This window comes from Canis lupus, chromosome 29 (genome assembly GCF_048164855.1).
Source record: "Canis lupus baileyi chromosome 29, mCanLup2.hap1, whole genome shotgun sequence".
Classification (NCBI taxonomy): domain Eukaryota; kingdom Metazoa; phylum Chordata; class Mammalia; order Carnivora; family Canidae; genus Canis; species Canis lupus.
In genome coordinates, this window is record NC_132866.1 from 25,486,863 (window position 1) to 25,505,945 (window position 19,083).

The 19,083-nt window shown below is 45.9% G+C and overlaps 1 protein-coding gene across 2 annotated transcripts in view; it reads right to left on the reverse strand.

Moving 5' to 3' along the window:
- Positions 1-872: 872 nt before the first annotated feature.
- Positions 873-19,083, reverse strand: part of PDCD11 (programmed cell death 11) — a 44,506-nt gene continuing 26,295 nt past the window's right edge. The window contains exons 20-36 of one of the 2 annotated variants that reach the window (XM_072805466.1): positions 18,340-18,881; positions 17,396-17,458; positions 13,881-13,989; positions 12,121-12,210; positions 11,836-11,938; positions 11,013-11,190; positions 8,779-8,835; positions 7,911-8,033; positions 6,588-6,710; positions 5,857-6,157; positions 5,522-5,638; positions 4,629-4,778; positions 4,159-4,406; positions 3,261-3,429; positions 2,573-2,726; positions 1,934-2,099; positions 873-1,217 (exon numbers count right to left, since the gene is read on the reverse strand). In XM_072805466.1, the coding sequence (XP_072661567.1) occupies positions 1,046-1,217; positions 1,934-2,099; positions 2,573-2,726; positions 3,261-3,429; positions 4,159-4,406; positions 4,629-4,778; positions 5,522-5,638; positions 5,857-6,157; positions 6,588-6,710; positions 7,911-8,033; positions 8,779-8,835; positions 11,013-11,190; positions 11,836-11,938; positions 12,121-12,210; positions 13,881-13,989; positions 17,396-17,458; positions 18,340-18,881 (2,865 nt within the window). In that variant the 3' untranslated portion in view covers positions 873-1,045. The remainder of the gene's footprint in view (positions 1,218-1,933; positions 2,100-2,572; positions 2,727-3,260; positions 3,430-4,158; positions 4,407-4,628; positions 4,779-5,521; positions 5,639-5,856; positions 6,158-6,587; positions 6,711-7,910; positions 8,034-8,778; positions 8,836-11,012; positions 11,191-11,835; positions 11,939-12,120; positions 12,211-13,880; positions 13,990-17,395; positions 17,459-18,339; positions 18,882-19,083) is intronic. The other variant, XM_072805467.1, reaches the window with a different exon arrangement.

A 19,083-nucleotide genomic window follows, 5' to 3' on the forward strand; every position in this document is an offset into this window, starting at 1 on the left:
TCCCCAGAGGAGCTACGAGGAGACACAGAGAAACCAGGCAGCTCTCCCCAACTCAGCAGTCCACGTCCTCACTGAGCCTCCCACACACCAGGCCCTGTGGCAGCACACAGACATACACACTCTCACTTAATCCACAGAACAACTCTCTGAGGTAGTTTTTGACCCCATTTCACAAATGAGGCGCCCCATTTGGAAAGCTTGGATAATCTGGGCCTGGTAGGCCTGGGAGGAAACCTCACCGGGTGGTCTAAGCCAATACCTGTGGCTTTCCTCTCAGATGCCTTGGTTCCCCAACTGTCCTTTCCCCAGAGGCCTCTGCCCTTGCCCTCTTCCCAGCCTCACATACTCCACAAGAGCACCAGCACTAGCTGAGCTCAGGCTGAGGGAGCCCAGAGATTTCGAGCCTAGGGGAGGAGGCCCACTCCTTGGGCCCTACTGACCCCCTCTGGCTGGACCAAGAGCTTGCCAGGGCCAAAGTGGGGTCCTGACCACAAGAGCATCAGGAGTCAGCCCCTCCATTTCTGCTCCCCAGGAAACTCCTGAGAGGGAGAGAGCCTTAGCTTTTCTAGGAGTCCAAGAGCCTGGTGTCTACAACCCCTAAGCGGCCTCAGAAACAGAAAAGGGGGCACACCTGGGTGGCTCAGTCAGTTAAGCATTTGACTCTTGACTTCGGCTCAAGTCATGACCTCAGGGTCGGGAGATCGAGCCCTGAGTTGGGCTCTGTGCCTATTGGTGAGTCTGCTTGAGATTCTCTCTCTCTCCCTCTGCCCCACCCCCACCCCTAATGCAAGTGCAGTCTCAAAAAAAAAAAAAAAAAAAAAAAAAAGACGGAAAAAAAGTGAAATATAGTACTAAAAACAAGCAGAAAGGAATTCTAAGAAAGCTCAAATTCTTTTTCATCTTGACAGGATTACCCTAAAGGTGTTGCAGAAAAAGCAACACTTAAATAAGAGTCCTCAGGCAACAGTTTTCCAGCTGCCCAGGTGCCTGATATTTGGCCGGGCCAGTCCACTGCTGACAGTGATCATCTGAGGCCAGCTGGCCCCTAGTCCTCCAACACAGAGCTCTTAGCTTCCACGTATTCCAGGGCCTTCGCCTTTACTGCCTGCACGTCCTTCTCAGTGCCATGTTGTTTCTCATAGTCCAGGTAGCGCTTGAAGAAGAATTTCATTCGCTTGGGGGCCAGGCTGAGATGAATAACCCGTTCAAAGATGTCCCTGTGAAGAAGAGCAAGGCAGCATTTGCCTCTTAGCCCCTGGCCACTCGAATGCCACCAGCCTCCATCCACATGCTCTCTGGCTCTACAGCCAGACCCTCTTTTCTCCAGCACTCTCACTTCTATCTTTACATGTATTACCATTTTCAACTCCTAAGGTGTCCATGGGGAGAAAGATTGCTCCCACTTTCTAGATCAGACAGGCACTCACTTACTGGCCTGAAGTTACACAGTGAGTCAGGACAAAGCTACTAGGATGGAGACACACAGAAGGTATGGATTTGTGAGAAACACTCTGCTTCAAACTCACTGATGGGCTTGGGTGAGGCACTACTTCTTTCTGGACCTCAGTCCACCCATCTCTAATCCTCCCTGCCCCATGGGGATGTAGGTGACAATAGCAAGCCCGTCACCATTCTCTACCACAAGAGCAAGGCTCAGTGAATTCTGTGGGAAACCCAAGTTTCCTAAACCCCACCAGGGCCAGCCTAACACCCACCCAAGACCGAGACACAGACTATAAGCTCGCCCCTGAGGCAGCAAAAGTCTCAAAAAGAGAGTATCACAGGACCTCATGTGTGATGTCAGAGCTATTCCTCTAGAAAGAGTAAAAGAACTGGGGATGCTGGAAGATGCTGTGGGGCTAAACTCATCCACTTGGCCAACATCCCCAAACTCCCACAGGTAATTCAGCTCTATTCTGTCTTCCCCTCTCACCGGACTTCCTTCTGGCTGCCATGCTTAATGGTCATGTCGATGTAAACCGACCAGACATCAGTACGCTTTGGGTAGGTGCTCAGTGTATTCTCAAAAATGGCTTTGGCCCGTTCCGCATCTCCCAGCTGGAACTCCAGCTGGGCAAACTTGGCAATCACATCCACATCTGCAGGGAGAGAACAGTTCAGACACACAAAGCAGACAGACCCCTCACCACAACATAATGTGCTGCACAGAGATCAGACTCCTGACTGCCTACTACTCACAGGTTCGAAGGCATGGGTGATGACCAGGGGAACACTGGGAAGGTTTAGAGCCAAATACACACAGATGGGCACTGATCTACAATTCCCATTGTGGACACCTCACTCTTTGGACCCAAAAAGGAGAGGGGGCAGGGGCAATAAAATTAGTGCTAATTGTTTTTTTGTTCCTCCACCTTTGAAGTTTAGCATCTGAAATGCAACATGTTAAGTTCATGAGCATATAATCAACAGAGAAAACATTATATGCCCTCCACTAGGCTCTCCTAACACCATACCACCCACACAGATAAGAAAGCCCCCAGTCCCTATGCCCAGATATTGGAGAGCTTAATGTGATCAGGAATCGGGCCAGAGGGTGGGGAGGAGCACTCACGCTCTTTATTGGGCAGACACTCCAGGGCTCGCTGCATCACACGGTGACTGGCTCCAGCCTGGCCCCTCCGCAGAAGAAAGGCACCATATTTGATCCAGACAGCTTTCTCCTGCCTGAATCGCTTCAGCATCCGGTTGTAGAGTTCACCAGCTTCCTGCGGGAAAGACAAGGTGAACTGTGGAGTGTGATAAGACAGATGAGGGCAACAACAGGGATGGGCAGCTATGCTCCTGAGAAGCTAGTCATGGCCTCAGGCTCACAAAGATGAGGAGAGCATCTGAGGGGGCCTAACACGGTGGGGAGTCTCCCTATTAATCCTGTGCTATATGGAGGTCCTCAGGGTAGAACATGAGGATAGGGGAACAGGAGAAACAGAAAAAGGGCATTTGGCTGAGCTGCTGCCTTCTGGCTATATGCCCAAAGGATACACACCAGGGGTCCACTGCCCCTTTACTTCCTCATCTTCACCCCGCACTCCTAAAGCAGAAGTAGGAGGAAAGGACTCCTCCTACTTACAAGATGAACAAGTTAGAGCCCAGATGTCACAAAGCAAGACTATAGCAGGATCAGATCCAGAAGAGAGGGCATTCTTTCCTGAGACTTCCTTGTTGCCTTTCTAACTCCCAGGAATTAGTTTCTGAGCCACTGAGGACCCTCTGCCAGTGGGCTGTCTGGCCCAGACACCTACCTGGAATTTCTCTGACTTGTTGTAGATGTCAGCCAGGTGGAGAAAGACCTTGAGAGGCTCATTGTACTGCACAGCGCGCTCGAAGACCTTGGTCAGCGACTCCTGAGAGCCATACATGTTCTCTAGATTCAGCAGTGCCACCCACACGTTCAGTTTCTCTTGCTCCTCTCTGGAGACAGAGTCAACAAGTGAGCTCCGTCACCTCAGCCCAAGGAAGCCCCCACTACCATCCACCAGGAATGCTGACTGGAACTACTACTTCCTTCCCAGGCTCTATCCAAATCCTCAGTTCCCACCCTCAAGTGAGAAACAGAGGTCTGGTCCCCACTGCAGCTCACACAGAAGCAAGAAAGCCAGCTCCTGACTGCTGGGGATCCCCTGGTATCTGCCTCCATTCCTAAAAATGAAGCCCACAAAATCTTAAACTAGCACAAGGTTTGGGCAGAAAGGAGCAGAATCTCTGGTCTAATTCTGTCTCCAAACTAAGAGAATGAAGCAAAGGACTGTCATCCTTCCTCTTAGCTGTCAGGAAACTCATTCCACCCTGTGCCTACAAAGTGGCCACGGAGAGTGTTTACACCCAGGTATGTGGAGTTATTTCCCCTGTTCTACTTGTTCCAAGTTGGGTACCTTATTAAGCACAGGGACTCCTGTAAATGTTACCCTGAGCTACTTCAGTGAAGGGGACTATAAAATATAAATGAGCAGATCTGTTTCACAGATGGCACAACTATGAGCCAAAGCCTAAAAACTTATGGGTGCTGGTGGGAGCCACCCACACTGCTGTCAGCCTCCCCAGGAGGAAAGGACCCACAGTTGATGAGCCCAGCAGCCCAAGGAGACACAGCCCTCCCTGTTGAGAGCCACTCGCCACCAAAGCAGGAGACAAAGCCAAGACCTGAAGGAAATGGTCTTGAGAGCCCTCTCGGCCACAGCCCGGGCCTTCTCGATTTCTGTGGCCTGCAGGTGGAAGGCCATGTACTGCAGCCACAGAATAGAGCTGTTAGGGGAACTCAGCAAGAGTCGGTCAAAGTCATCTGCTGACTCTGGCTGTCGCCCAGGATCCATCAGCGCCTCCTCAATGCGGGACAACTCTTTCTCTGCCTTCTGCTTCTCCAACATCCTTTCCTTCTTGCTTTTCTTTTGCTAAGGAAGGCACAAAAATTAGTGAGTAATCTGTTCCTCAGACCACTATGGAGGTCTGTGGTGGAAGCCAAAGGCTCGCAGGGTAATCCATGAGCTCTAGGAATACTCGCAGGCCTGGGATTGTCCCACCGTGTCAGAAGGGACACTCAGGCCAGGACAGAGCAAAGGAGACTGGCACCAAGGGATTTTTGCACAAGGACAAAGCCCTATAAAATACGACACCGTGGACTGCTGTGGCTTGTTGTCCTCCTCGCTGTCTGAGCTCTCTCCTCGAGGTGGTAAGGCTGGGGTCAGAGAGTCTAGCCCCACGTCCCAAATGAAACCAGAGGACAGCTGTAGCCGGGGCACTTCTGCTGGCCTTCTTGGCTTCTCCTGAAAGATCGAAGAGGTATGTGAGGAAAGCACTCAGCTCAGGCTGTACCCTATTCCCCAGCCCCATCCCACCTGGAGGAGCTGGGGCCCCCCACCAAGCCCAGAGACCTACTCCCCTCCTAGGGCCAGGCTAGGCCCACTCCACTGAGAAACTACATAGAAATGACATAAAAGCTTTCCTTGTAAATTATTCATAATAATAATTATATTATTCAAAATAATTCATGATGATTCATAAATAATTTAGGCAAACTTTTAAAACATACAGACACAAAACAAATCTCACACATATGTGTGTACATATACACGTTCGTGTATGAAGTACCATATGCATATAAAATAATAGCAGAGCTGGGACCAAGACATGACAAGCGTTCTGAAGGTGTAGGGATGTGAGTACCTAAAGTCTGGGCAATCCTCAGTCCAAACAGTACTATCCTCATCTTTCAGAGGGGGATACAGGTTCAAAAAGGTTAAGCCTTTAATAACTGCCTATCCCATTCATTTAATTCAGCTCCACTCAATAAATATTGATGAGAATTTACTTTATGCAGCCCACTCCTTGGTAAAGCAGGATCTCTGTCCTCAGGACACTGATGACCAAGTGAGGACCTAGCAGCCCTGCCTTAGGCAATGAAAGAGAAGAGGATGGAGTCTAAGACCACTCCGCTCTTAGGCAGGAGACCAAGGACTTCCTTCCCCAGAACAGCCTCTCTCCTCCCTCACCAAATGCTGTCCCTCACCTTAGGCAGTACACTCATCTCTTCCACCTCCTCTTCTCCTTCCCGATAATACACTTCAACACCACTGTCGTCCTCCTCTGACGGAGCAGCTTTCTTTTGCTTCTTGTTCACTCTTTCCTGAAATGACAAGTGAGAAAGGTGCCGAGCCACCCTTCTTGCCCAGGAGGACCTGCTGGCAGCCCAGGGCAATGCCCTCCCTTGGCCCTCTCAGCACCACCCAGTGCCCAATCCAAACTCACTGCTCTCAGTCCAAAAGAACGCTACTCAGTTGTCTGGCTGGCTTTGAATCACTCTTCTGTCATGTGCAGGAGGCCATCCTCCCCAAGGGACGTTACCTGTTCGCCTGCAGACTCCCGGCGCCGCCGCTTGCCCTGCTTTTTTGCTTGCAGTTTCTGGGGCTCTTTCTTCTCCTCACCAGGCAGCTGCACCCCCTCCTGCCCCTCTTGGTTCCTCTTCCCTTTCCTTTTCTGATTCTTTTCTTCCTTCTCTTCTTCTTTGTGCTTGTTCTCCTCTGCCTCCTCTGTCCTCTCCTCTTGTTTTAGTAGTGGCAGTCCCAGGGAGGCAGGAAACACATCTGGCTTCCCAGTGTCATTGGGGAGGAATGACAGCTCTACTAGGTTCTTCTGACACTTCAGGCTACCACAAGGAGGGGGACAATGACAACAATGAGGACAGCAGAGGACATGAGCACAGCAAACAGCCCAGGCCTTCCTCTCCTGATTGGCCCAGTTTTCTGGGCCCGGCACTACCTGCCTTGGAATCCATTCAGTATTCTTTGGAATGATCTGCACATTTTACCATGCTGAAATGTGAAACAGAGGGAGCAGCTGTAATGTACCCCTACTCTGTCTCCAGCAAGTGCTTATGCACAGAAAAGTCTCCATATGGGCTTTTAAGAGCTGGAGCTGAGATAAGGGGTTCCAAACAAAGGGGCTTTGTTCATCTGAATGCTGCATCAACACCACCCAAACTATTATGTCTAGTTTACCTCTGAATCCCCTCCCAGGGTTCTCAGGGAAAAGAGGGGTTGTGGGGGTGGAGGTGCAGAGGTTGGGGAGATACCTACCTTAGGACCTTGGCTGTGAGCAGCTTCCCTTCTGGGAGGTATCTGTTATAAAGGGTTTTCTTGGAAGGACTGTACTGGGAGACATGTGGGTATTGGACCAAACCCACAACAGAGGGGCCAAGGCTGACAGGAGAGACACAAGGATCCTATGGTCATAAATACAACAACAGAGTCCCAGCCTAGCCTAGTGCCTCTACTTTCCCAGGGACCCAAGTTGTGACAAGGATTTATGATAGACAAAAGTTCTTGGCACTCAAAAAGATAAAGAGAACTTTGTAAACTAGGAACAATTATTAGGGATAAGGAAGATCTGACTGAAGGGTGTCTCCCACCCACACCAGAGCACCACAACATGTGACTCACAAATGGCTGAAGGTGAAAACGATGAAGTTGTGGCAGAGAAAGCTGTGCACCCTGCTGGCTGTGAACATTATGTGATTTCACAGAACATTTATGAATCATGATCAAATACTAAACCAAAGAAAATCCAAACATATTTAAAACTGAAATTGGACATGCCATGTTCTTTGTCCAAAACACCAATAGGAATAATTCAAAACTTTTTAAAAAATATAAAACATTTGGGATCCCTGGGTGGCTCAGCAGTTTGGCGCCTGCCTTCGGCCCAGGGCATGATCCTGGAGTCCCACGATCGAGTCCCATGTCAGGCTCCCTACATTGAGCCCGCTTCTCCCTCTGCCTATGTCTCTGTCTCTCTCTCTCTCTCTCTGTGTCTCTCATGAATAAACAAAATCTTTAAAAAATATATATATATAATATATATATACTTTAAGATACATATATATATTTTAAAGATATATATATGTATATGTATATAAATTTCAGAATTTTATTTATTTATTTATTTTTAATTTTTATTTATTTACGATAGTCACAGAGAGAGAAAGAGAGAGAGGCAGAGACATAGGCAGAGGGAGAAGCAGGCTCCATGCACCGGGAGCCCGACGTGGGATTCGATCCCGGGTCTCCAGGATCGCGCCCCGGGCCAAAGGCAGGCACCAAACCGCTGCGCCAGCCAGGGATCCCCAAATTTCAGAATTTTAAAAAAACTGGTGGGAACATCGGGCTCCCGGTGCATGGAGCCTGCTTCTCCCTCTGCCTATGTCTCTGCCTCTCTCTCTCTCTCTCTGTGACTCTCATAAATAAAAAAAACAAAACAAAACAAAACAAAAAACTGGTGGGAACCCAGACTCCCTTTTCTTCATATTCTCTTCAGAGGTGACTGAGGAACACGGACCTAGACAGGCCAGGGCGGGGAAAAGGGCCACTCTTGTCTGACCCACCAAGTGCCACCTCACTCACCCAAAGAGCACACCATGTGGCTGGACAGACTTCACATAGCCCCTCAGGAGTTGCCCTTCCTGAATGTCCTGGATGGAGTTAATCTCAGGATCAGTTATTTTGCTCTTTGTCTCTGGGTTTGTCCTAGGGGAATAAAAGGCTTATTTATGTACATGTACCCCAGCCCTCCCTTCCCCATTCTCACTCCCAACTCACTTGTGATAATCAAACTCTAAGTGTAAGAATACAACTCTGGACTTGTCTGTAGGACATTAACCTTCAGAGCACAGCCCCACTCTCTCCTCAAGTCCTGTCCTGACAGGACTTGGCCTCAAAAACCTCCATTGTGGGCAGCCCCGGTGGCGCAGCGGTTTAGCGCCACCTGCAGCCTGGGGTTTGATCCTGGGGACCCTGGATCGAGTCCCACATCAGGCTCCCTGCATGGAGCTTGCTTCTCCCTCTGCCTGTGCCTCTGTCTCTCTCTCTCTCTCTGTGTCTCTATGAATAAATAAATAAAATCATTAAGAAAAAACAAAACAAAACAAACAAAAAAACCCCCTCCATTTGTAACCATGGAACAGGCGGCCTTCAGGCCAACCCTTCATTGCACATGCTATGAACTACAGAACCCTAGGGTTTGCACTGTGTTCCCTCACTGGGGCCACTGGGTGGTCACCTTGAACACCATATTCAGATACATGAGCCTTGCCCTGGGCAACAAGAGTCGGAGCAGACAGGTTTGTCTAGCAATGTGAATGGCTGCAGCTTTTCTGGGTAAAGATGGGGCAGGGTAGAAAGTGCACAAACAAAGAAAGGTGGGAAGCCCTAGGTTCTGTATCAGATCCCTGCATCCTCTCCTCAATGCTCTTCCTGTCCCCACCACACTTACCTGGATGATCGTAGTGACAGAGTCAACACGTGGCCTGTAGCAGACAGGACATAACACCTGGAACAAGAGCAAGAAAAGGAGATGGTGACTCTTCAGTATCCTGGGAGACAGCAAAGGGCCTAAGCTTCCTCTCCACAAGGCTGACCAATAGGCAAGAGTGAGGGGATATGACACTTGGGCTCTGTTCTTCATTCTGCTGAGAACATGCTGAGGGACTGTGGACAAGTCACCTCTCTGGGCCTCAGTTTACTAGTCTGTCACTACCTACTCTTCTTACCCAAGAAAGATGCTGGGAGAAGAAAATGAAAGGAGGCATGGAGCCCTCGGAAAGACACACAGAGCCACGTGGGTACTCAGAGGAGGTGACACCAGCCTGATGTCGGGTCCCAGCAGTATGCAATCTCAGCCACTAACCACTGGAAATTGTGACCAGGGGGTGACCTAGGTCTCAGGGCAGGCTCATGGCAGCAGATGAGAGGAAATAAATCAGAGAAGCCTAGGCAGGGAGAGGCTTCTAGGAGGTCTGAAAGCAGGGTTTACTCTTCGGTTAGGTTTCCAAACTTTTTTCATCAAAAACAGCACTTAGCAACCTCAAGTCACAACTTCAAAGTACAGAATCTTAGCAGTAGAAAGGATCTCAGCAATAATTCAAAATTTTCCCAAGATTGGCATCTGCCTCCTAGCCCCTAGAGCAGTAAGGCCTTTGAGGGGTCATCTCCCTTTAGGCAATTAATTTATTATCCACATTACACAGATAAAGAAATCACACTGAATGAGACTCACAGGTTTGGTTACAATAAAATATATTCAAAAATTTTGCTAAAAGCCACACCCACATTTTTAATCGAGACAAAGCAGAGAAAATCCTGGGTTCCTTTTCTTTTTCCAAGCCCTGGATACCTCTGTGCTGTTTAAGCTCTGATAAATAATTGTGCATTTATTAGGCAGGTGCTGGTGGCTGGGACACCTGAGATGGGCAAGAGCATTAAAACTTTCCTGCCCATCTCCTCAAGGCTTCCCACTCCACTGTTAGCCAACCTGGATTCTCAGAAGTCTATAGTATTAGGCTGAAGCCTTGCCTCTTCAACGCTAATTTATTCAATGCTAATTTATTCACCAAAGTCATAATTTAATGACTTTAAAATTCTGAGCCTGGGTGGTTCTGAGCTGGGGTGGCTCAGCTGGCTGAGTGTCTAACTCTTGATTTCAGCTCAGGTCCTGATGTCAGGCTCCCACTCAACAGGGAGTCTGCATCTCTTCCTCTCCCTCTGCCTCTTCCCTTACTCATGCTAAGATGCATAACCTTAAAAAAAAAAAAAAAAAAAAAACAACTCTGAACCGAGCTCGTTTTACTGCACATATAATAGTTCATAAAGCACCCCCCAAATGCAAAAGGTCTCTTTTTGCAGAAATCATCTCTAGATCATTTATTTAATTAAAAAGATGAATGGTTCAGTAGAAAAATGAGCAAGCAAAAGCAAAGAACAAGACAAGCAAAGCAGAGAACAAATGTAAACAGCCAATTAAGAGGAAAAATGACAAGAGAAAAGCAAATTAAAATGATCTTTGATCTTTATCAAAAAAATTAAAAAAATTAAAAAAAAAAAGAAAGATCAATTTTTGCCTATTCAGTGGCTTAGATCAAAAAGTAAGAATATCCACTGTTGGCAAGATTGTGAGAAAAAGTCGTATTTGTAACAGGAACATAAATTGCCAGTCTTTTTTGGAGGGCACTATGGCAAAATGTGTAATATCGTTTGGCCATCAATTTTACTTCTGGGAATTTGTTTCACACATATACTTGCCCTCTGTCCAAACACATGCACACAACGATTCACTGCAATACTATTGTCCATTGACAGAGGTTTTAGATAATGATAAAAATGGAATATCAAGAAAGTATTTAAGGTAAAAGAACAAAAGTAGATTTAGAAATACCAGCACATAATACTAGCACACTAGCTAGGAGAAAAAAAAAAAGCAAGTTGCAGAATAATATATAAAATAAAATTCTATTATTACATTAAAAAACATTATACTTCCATGTGTAAAAGTCTTAAATGACAGACAAAGGTATATAATGGTGAAAAGTGGTAGAGAAAGAGAGGAGCAATAGAATTTTTCTCCACAATTTTTTTCTGGTACAAAATCACGTATCATATCTATACTTTTTAAAAAAAGAAATCTACAATCCCACATAGAGCTGAAGAGGAAAAAAAACAAACTAGGCCTACCTGACAATCTTCTGGGGGACAAAGTCTTCCAGGGGCGTCTCTGAGTAGGAGTCACTCACGTGAAATACACTGACTTTTCCGATCTTCCCAAAGGGGAAGGAGACAGTCAGCCCGTCCTTAGGAGTCACCTTCACCACGCGGCCCATGGCCACTTCCCCTTTTTCAAGCTTGTGCGGACCTGGCAGGAAAATGAACCTCATTCAGGGCAGGCGAAATGAGCCAAGAAAGAAACTGGAATGCTGGGATGCCTGGGTGGCTCAGCGGCTGAGCATCTGCCTTTGGCTCAGGGCGTGATACTGGAGTCCCGGGATCGAGTCCCATATCAGGCTCCCTGCATGGAGCCTGTTTCTCCCTCTACCTGTGTCTCTGCCTCTCTCTGTGTCTCTCATGAATAAATAAAATCTTAAAAAAAAAAAGAAAAAAAAAAAAGAAAAAAGAAATTGGAATGCAGGCCAACCACGGGCTGAGAAAGTCAGAGGCTGCCCAGACTTGGGGTGTCTAGGCTGAGTGGACCAGAATGATCATGAAGACCCATGTTCCCACAACATGTAGTCAGGAATCTCAGGGCCATGTGGTGGACAAACCCTACTGAGAGATGAGTAAACCAGCTGTGTAGGTAAAGGTGACTCAGACAGTAGCAGAGTGACACAGGCCAGAGAACAAAACCTCAAAAGAAAAAGTGTTTCCAGAAGAACCACACGAGGCTTTCGGAGAACTCCAAAACCTGACGCATCATCCTGAAGCCTGAGCACTACCTGAGGACTCTGTCCCATTCCTTTCTACCCTCTCCCTTTCCTGACCAGGCAGCATTTCATCACCACACCTATAAGTGAGAGACATAAGAAGGCTTTGGACGAATCTGGGCCAACCACAGTAGCCTTCAGGGCCTGGCCAATCCGGAACTTCTTATCTGGATGTTTCAGAACCTAGAAGGACAAGAGAATTCTTTTAACATTTGAAGAAAGGTCTGTCATTTATCCAAAATTATCACTGAAGTCTCTATACCAAGTATATCCCAAACCAATCCCTGAGAAAGTACATGGTTTCTTATACCCACTGCAAACACACCACACACTGAGTCCTCTCCAGGAATTCTGAGCACACTGACCTTGAAGCTGAGAGAAGTAAGCAACAAGGGAATCCTGCCCCGGATATCTGGAGCAATCTCCACCTCAAGCCATTTCTTAACCACATTGTACTGGAGAAAGAAACAGGAAGAGAAATTAAATGGGATAGATATAAACATTTCCGTTTCCCTTCATTAAAACAGAGACTCGGGATCCCTGGGTGGCTCAGCAGTTTAGCACCTGCCTTCCGCCCAGGGCGTGTTCCTGGGATCCCGGGATCAAGTCCTGCATCAGGCTCCCTGCATGGAGGCTGCTTCTCCCTCTGCCTGTGTGTCTGCCTCTCTCTCTCTCTCTCTCTGTCTCTCATGAATAAATAAAGTCTTTTTAAAAAATTAAAAAATAGGGGATCCCTGGGTGGCTCAGTGGTTTAGCACCTGCCTTTGGCCCAGGGCGTGATCCTGGAGTCCCGGGATCAAGTCCCGCATCGGGCTCCTTGCATGGAGCCTGCTTCTCCCTCTGCCTGTGTCTCTGTCTCTCTGTGTCTCTCATGAATAAATAAATAAAATCTTTAAAAAAATTAAAAAATATAAAATAAAATAAAACAGAGACTCTCCTAAAAATCACAGGGTTGAAGAGGCCCTAATCCTACATGTTCCCAAGGGACAGGAATCCACCCGCCTGTCTCCCACTGCCCCTGCCCAATCTCCACTTCTTACAGACATCAGAGTCTAGTTTGGAGCCTTTGCTAGGCTAGCCGCCCACGTAACCCTCCTGGTGCCTCAGCTAATCAGGAGGCAAAAATGAACTCAGAGATGTCCTCAAGCAGCAGGAGCAATCCCACTGACCTCTGTAGACCCTTCCAAGCTCAGCTGTGCCCAGTGATGGTTAATCATCTCCAGGGTTCAACATCTTTTTTTTTTTTTTTTTAAGATTTTGTTTATTTAATTCATGAGAGACATAAATAAAAGCCAAACCCTACATCCAAGGTTACAGTCTACAAAGTCAAACAAGTATGCAAATAACCAGAGCAGTGGAAATACAATATGCTATGGGAATACATAGAACTAGAAATATGAAGGGAATACCTATGCTGGGCCGTAAAGGGTTGTAGGAATAGAGCACTCCGAGTACAGAAATAAAAACAAGAAGGGAAATAGAGGAGGTTCTCAGGGTGACTGGTACACAAAGTGTATGAGGTCACTTCTGAAGAGCCTTAAATGCCACTCCAAGGCATCAGGGGTTTATGAAACTCACCTAGAGACAATAGGTAACCAAAGGAATCAAGCATCAATCAGTGACATGCTCAGCCAGATGCTTATGGAAAAAGAATCCAGCAGCAGTGATGAGGAACTATTTCTCAAGGTCAAGCCCAACCCAACTTTCTCTCTGATATATTCCAACCAGTGCAGTTTTCACTGATCTCTTCCCTTTCTTGAACTCCTGCTCCGCTGGAGGCTAGAACATATAATCTGACATGCAGGTACTATTACTCTGTGTGCACTGCACCTGAACTTGATGTATGACAAGAATCTAGAATCCAGTAACACATTTACTTTAAATCTTCCTCTATATTTTTTTTCTGTCCCTTTTGTACAATTAATCTATAAATATGTTGAACTGTGAGTTGCCAATTGTTTCGTGAGTTATAATTTTAGCTCCTCAATTAGGCTTCTGGTCTCCCACAAACCAACAGGGTAGCAAACAGACTCAAATGCTTAGTGCTAATGGCCCTTGTCTCCAGCTTCTCCCCCTTTTCTTCTGAAAGAAGACTGGCTTCACACTGCAGGTGTGCACTACTCACCTTCTTCAAGAAGCAAATCAAAGTCTGCCCAGCCTGGTACTGTTTAATCTTCTCCAAGTGGCTAGAAGAGTGAGTGTTGAGAGCAGTGCAGCCATCTTTCTCCAGCTCACTGTTTGCAGAAAAGCAACGGAAAGAGTATGCCAACCTCTGGGGTAAGGTTTCTAGCTTGAAATCACCTCCCCTACATGGCCATGGATTGACTGTAGCCCCCTCATTCATGCATACCTCCCACATGCCCACTTCTCTCCTCCAAGGGCAATGTTCAAAATACCTGCATGAGAGCCAATCTCTTCCATTTCATTTACCTAGGTATGAACAAGCTATAAAGTAGGTAACTACGATAATCTTTACAAACTAAGGAAACAAAATTGTTTTTACTTCTTTTGTAATACTTTAGCTATTGCTTTTTAGTTTGCAGAACTGTAGTCTCTTGCTGAATGTGACAATAATCTCATGTGTAAATGAGGCAGGTATTAATTTTATGCTATTAAATCAGGAGTTGAAGTCAGGGCTCTGACTCAAAAATCCAGGGCTCTGTCCCCTATGCTACCTTGCCATTATCACTTTTTCTCCTCAGAAAAGCAACAAGGGGATGTGGTTTTCAGTCACAAATCACTTCAAAGCAATTATAGACTCCCAGCCCAGCTTACCAATTGAAGTTGATGTCTAAAACAAACTCAAGCTCAATAATAAAATGGTACAATGTTGGTAAACTGTAGCATATAATAGCAAGCACTGGTAAATAGAGAAATGGAAACCTTCATACACTAGTAAAGTTAAAAATCCATGTACCGGGGATCCCTGGGTGGCTCAGTGGTTTAGTGCCTGCTTTGGCCCAAGGTGTGATCCTGGAGTCCGGGGATCGAGTCCCACATCAGGCTCCCTGCATGGAGCCTGCTTCTCCCTCTGCCTGTGTCTCCTGCCTCTCTCTCTCTCTGTGTCTCTCATGAATAAATAAATAAAATCTTAAAAAAAAAATGCATGTACCTTATATTCCAGTAAATCTACCCTACGTAAATCCTTACATAGATGCATAGAGAAACAAGTTCAAGATGTTCCCTTTGGCATTATTTATAAAAAAGAAAAACTGGAAACAATCTTAAACGTCCTCCATGAGTTGGAGAATATATACAGTTGGGCACATTCATAAAACGGACTACTATTTTAACTATAGGCACAAAAACAGATCTCAAAAACAAAATTTTGAGAAAAACAAGTTGCAAACATTAAGTACAGCATGCCATTTATGTTAAGCTTGAAAACTACACAATCATTTTGTACATATATAAGTACATACATATATATATATATATATATATAAACAAAGTTATGAAAGAGCTGGATATATATCAAATGAATAATGGGTAATTCATCTTCTGAGGGTAGAGAGAGAAGCCTAGGGAAGGAAACGTGTAAAATGTTATTTCTTAAAACACATACACACGGGCAGCCCTGGTGGCTTAGTGGTTTAGCATTGCCTTCAACCCAGGGCGTGATCCTAGAGACTCAGGATCGAGTCCCACGTCGGGCTCCCTGCATGGAGCCTGTTTCTCTCTCCCTCTCCCTGTGTCTCTGCCTCTCTGTGTGTGTGTCTCTCATGAACAAATAAATAAAATCTTTAAAAAAAAAGAATGACCAAAAGCAGAGAGCCCGGGTAGCTGAGCCAGGTAAGTGTCCAACTCTCAATTTCAGCTCAAGTCATGATCTTAGGGTCATGAAACTGAGCCTGAGTTGGGTTCTAGCACTGGGCGTACAGCCTGCAAGATTCTCTCTCTCCCTCTGCCCCTCTGACTTCTCCTTCTCTTAAAAAAAAAACAAAACAAAACAGTAAGCATAGGACAAAGTACTTCACATCACTAGCCATCAGAGAAATACACATCAATACCACAGTGAGCAGAAATAGACCCACAAATGCAGAGAACTGATGGTCGCCAGAGAGAAAGCAGGTGGTGAGATGGGCAAAATGGGTGAAGGGGAATGGGAGATACAGCCTTCCAGGTATGGAATGAGTAAGTCACAAGGATGATAGTACAGCATAGGGAATATAGTCAATGGTACTGTAAGAGCATTTATGGTAACAGATGGGAGCTATACTATGGTGAGCAGAGCGTACAGATCTGCCCAATCACTATGTTGTACACCTGAAATTAATATAACACTGTATGTTAACTACCATTAAAAACAAACAAACAAAAAACCTTACCCCCTAAAAGTCACTTAAGAGGCCCTTTCCTTATAACCCTAGGCACTAAAGACTTAACCTGGAGGATCCCACTGCTGACTCTAAAGGGCCACTCTCTCAGTCATAGATATCTAGCTTCACGCATTGATGACTTATTAATAACTTCAAGAGGCTGGGTTTTTAATGGAAGAAGCAGAAATAGGCCCATGAATCAAAATGCTTAAGATCCTCTGAAAAAAATGATCCCATACTGGATCCAACACTAAACAAACTAATTTTCCTCTATATATAATCCCTCACTGAACATCCCTCTATGAAATCCACTAAAACATGACCTAAAATTCCAGTCATCCTTAAAAAGGGGGTAGGGGGCAGCCCGGGTGGCTCAGCGGTTTAGCGCCACCTTTGGTCCAGGGCCTGATCCTGGAGACCCGGGATCGAGTCCCACGTTGGGCTTCCTGCATGGAGCCTACTTCTCCTTCTGCCTGTGTCTCTGCCTCTCTCTCTCTCTCTGTCTCTCATGAATGAATAAATAAAATCTTTAAAAAAAAAAAAAAAGGGACACCTGAGTGGCTCTGTGGTTTAGCACCTGCCTTTGGCTCAGGGCATAATCCCAGATTCCTGGGTTCGGATCCCACATCGGGCTCCTTGCGTGGAGCCTGCTTCTCTCTCTGCCTGTGTCTCTGCCTCTCTCTATGTGTGTGTTTCTCATGAATAAATAAATAAAAGATCTTAAAAAAAAAAAAATTCCAGTCACCAAGAAGTAGTCTCTACACTCAAAGAATGGGCATTTTCTTGGCTGTATGTTGTTTATTTTTGGAATTACTGAGTCCTAGAAAATTGGGTTGAGAGCAAAAATGTTTCTTTTGTTAACATGCTGACAAACAGAACTGTAATCAGCCTTTTAATCTCTAATTACAGCTTTTACATTAAGTTTCATAAAATCCCTTCAACTAGCCCTATCAGAGCCAGATAAAATTTCCTTATTAGAGAAAAAAGACAACCTGGACAGAGAGAGGCACAAGAAGTCAAAACACCGGCAAAATCTAGACTAGAACTCAGGTTCCTGACTCTAAACTCCACAGTCGGGATCCCTGGGTGGCGCAGCGGTTTAGCGCCTGCCTTTGGCCCAGGGCGCAATCCTGGAGACCCAGGATCGAGTCCCACGTCAGGCTCCCGGTGCATGGAGCCTGCTTCTCCCTCTGCCTGTGTCTCTGCCTCTCTCTCTCTCACTGTGTGCCAATCATAAATAAATAAAAATTTAAAAAAAAAAAAATAAAAAAATAAACTCCACAGTCTTTCCATGAGACCATGCTGCTGGGGTTCCCCTCACCTTGGCCGGACACTCAGCTCCGGAATGGTTCGAATAAATCTGGGATGACTTATTGGAAGAAACCTGGAGAAAGAAATAAGGCCAAATCATTTCTCTTATTCTCCATACTGCCATTCTCTGGTGATCAGATTTTCTCTCTATACCCACAAAACCAAGCTTAAAAGCCACCTGCTCCACTGCCATTCTGCCCACTGGTAATTTGTCAGGCCTGAGGGCTTCCTCTCATTCTCTGTAGTAAATGTTGAGGATCTGGCTCATCTGATCTTCTAGTATTTTCTCATTAAAAAACCCTGAGCAGAATTTTCCTTCCAGACTATATTCTCCAACTCTTTCACTATGATCTGAAAGTTAGAAAACAGGTCTAGAAAGAGTCGCTACTTAAATTAGTATGCAAATTATAGACTTAATTATTTTGCTTTTTTTTACTATAGCAAAGATTTCTGCTACAATAACAATATTGCAAGCAGATTTAAAGAAAAGGAGTATGATTAAGGTATGCAGTGGAGGATGGATTACAATAACCTCTGATGTATACTGAGCAATAACTGTGTCAGGCAACCTGCTAGGCACACTGCATACCAGATATTCCCTCAAACTCTGCAAAAAAGGTACTAACCACCCGTACTCTCACTTTACAAATTAGGAAAACAAAACTCAGAGTTAAGTAACTACCTAAGTCATGGTCACAGAATTTTAAGTGGCAAATCTGGAATGCAAACCCAGGTCTCTCTCACTTTAAACTAACAGTTTTAACTACTACACCAGATGCTATTTTTTTAAAAACCAGGAAAAAGTAAAAGGATTCCTTTGGTGAACATTTCTCTTAACTAGAAGAAAATCCAATTCATGAACAACTTTTTAGAGCTTGCCTCAGTGCCCATTCCTTCTCCCACGATTACTACAATCTCCCCCCAAAACCAGCCCATCTCCTGAAGCCTCCATACTTGAACGTCTTCATATCTCTCCCACCAATCACTCGGGCAGTGACTGTCCTCCCAACTTTCAACTTGGCAGTAGGAGATGTGCCCACTGGAACATCATCTAGAATGTGGGAGGCATGAATACAGCCAATGATGCCATCTTCCAGGGTCACAACCACGTGGGTGGGCTTAATAGACTTGACAGTGCCTGTGACCATGTCCCCAATGGATAGGGTGTGCTTCTTTACAGCCCCCACAACCAGAGCTGGATCTGCTTCCTCATCTTCATCAACTGTCTCAGAGTCCTTCCGGGTCTGTCTCACAGTCCTCTTAGCAGCTGGCCCCTCAACGGCCAAAAGAAAACCAGTCATTCCTGGTTCTGTGGTCTTGAGGGTTAGGGAGACACCCTGTCCCACTTGCAACTTCTCTGAGTCAAAGCGGAAGGTGTCATTGAGGTGAGAGGTCAGGGAGAAAGCTGCCAGGTGGCCAGTCTCTACCAAGGAGGCGACAGCAAAGGACTCCTCCAAGTGCTGCACAATTGCTTGGTGCTCACTGCCTTTCTTCAGCTGGAAAACAGAAAAAACCCAACATCCCCACTTCTTATAAGGCACAAGTGTTTGGTCATCACCCACTGGGCAGGCAGGGCTGGGAAAGTGCTCTGAGTCCAGGAGACCCAGGGCTAGTATGAGTTGTAACAGACTAGCTTTCACTCCCTCGAGCTAGCTTCTCCTCCTGTCACTGATGTGACCTGACTAAACTCAAGGCACC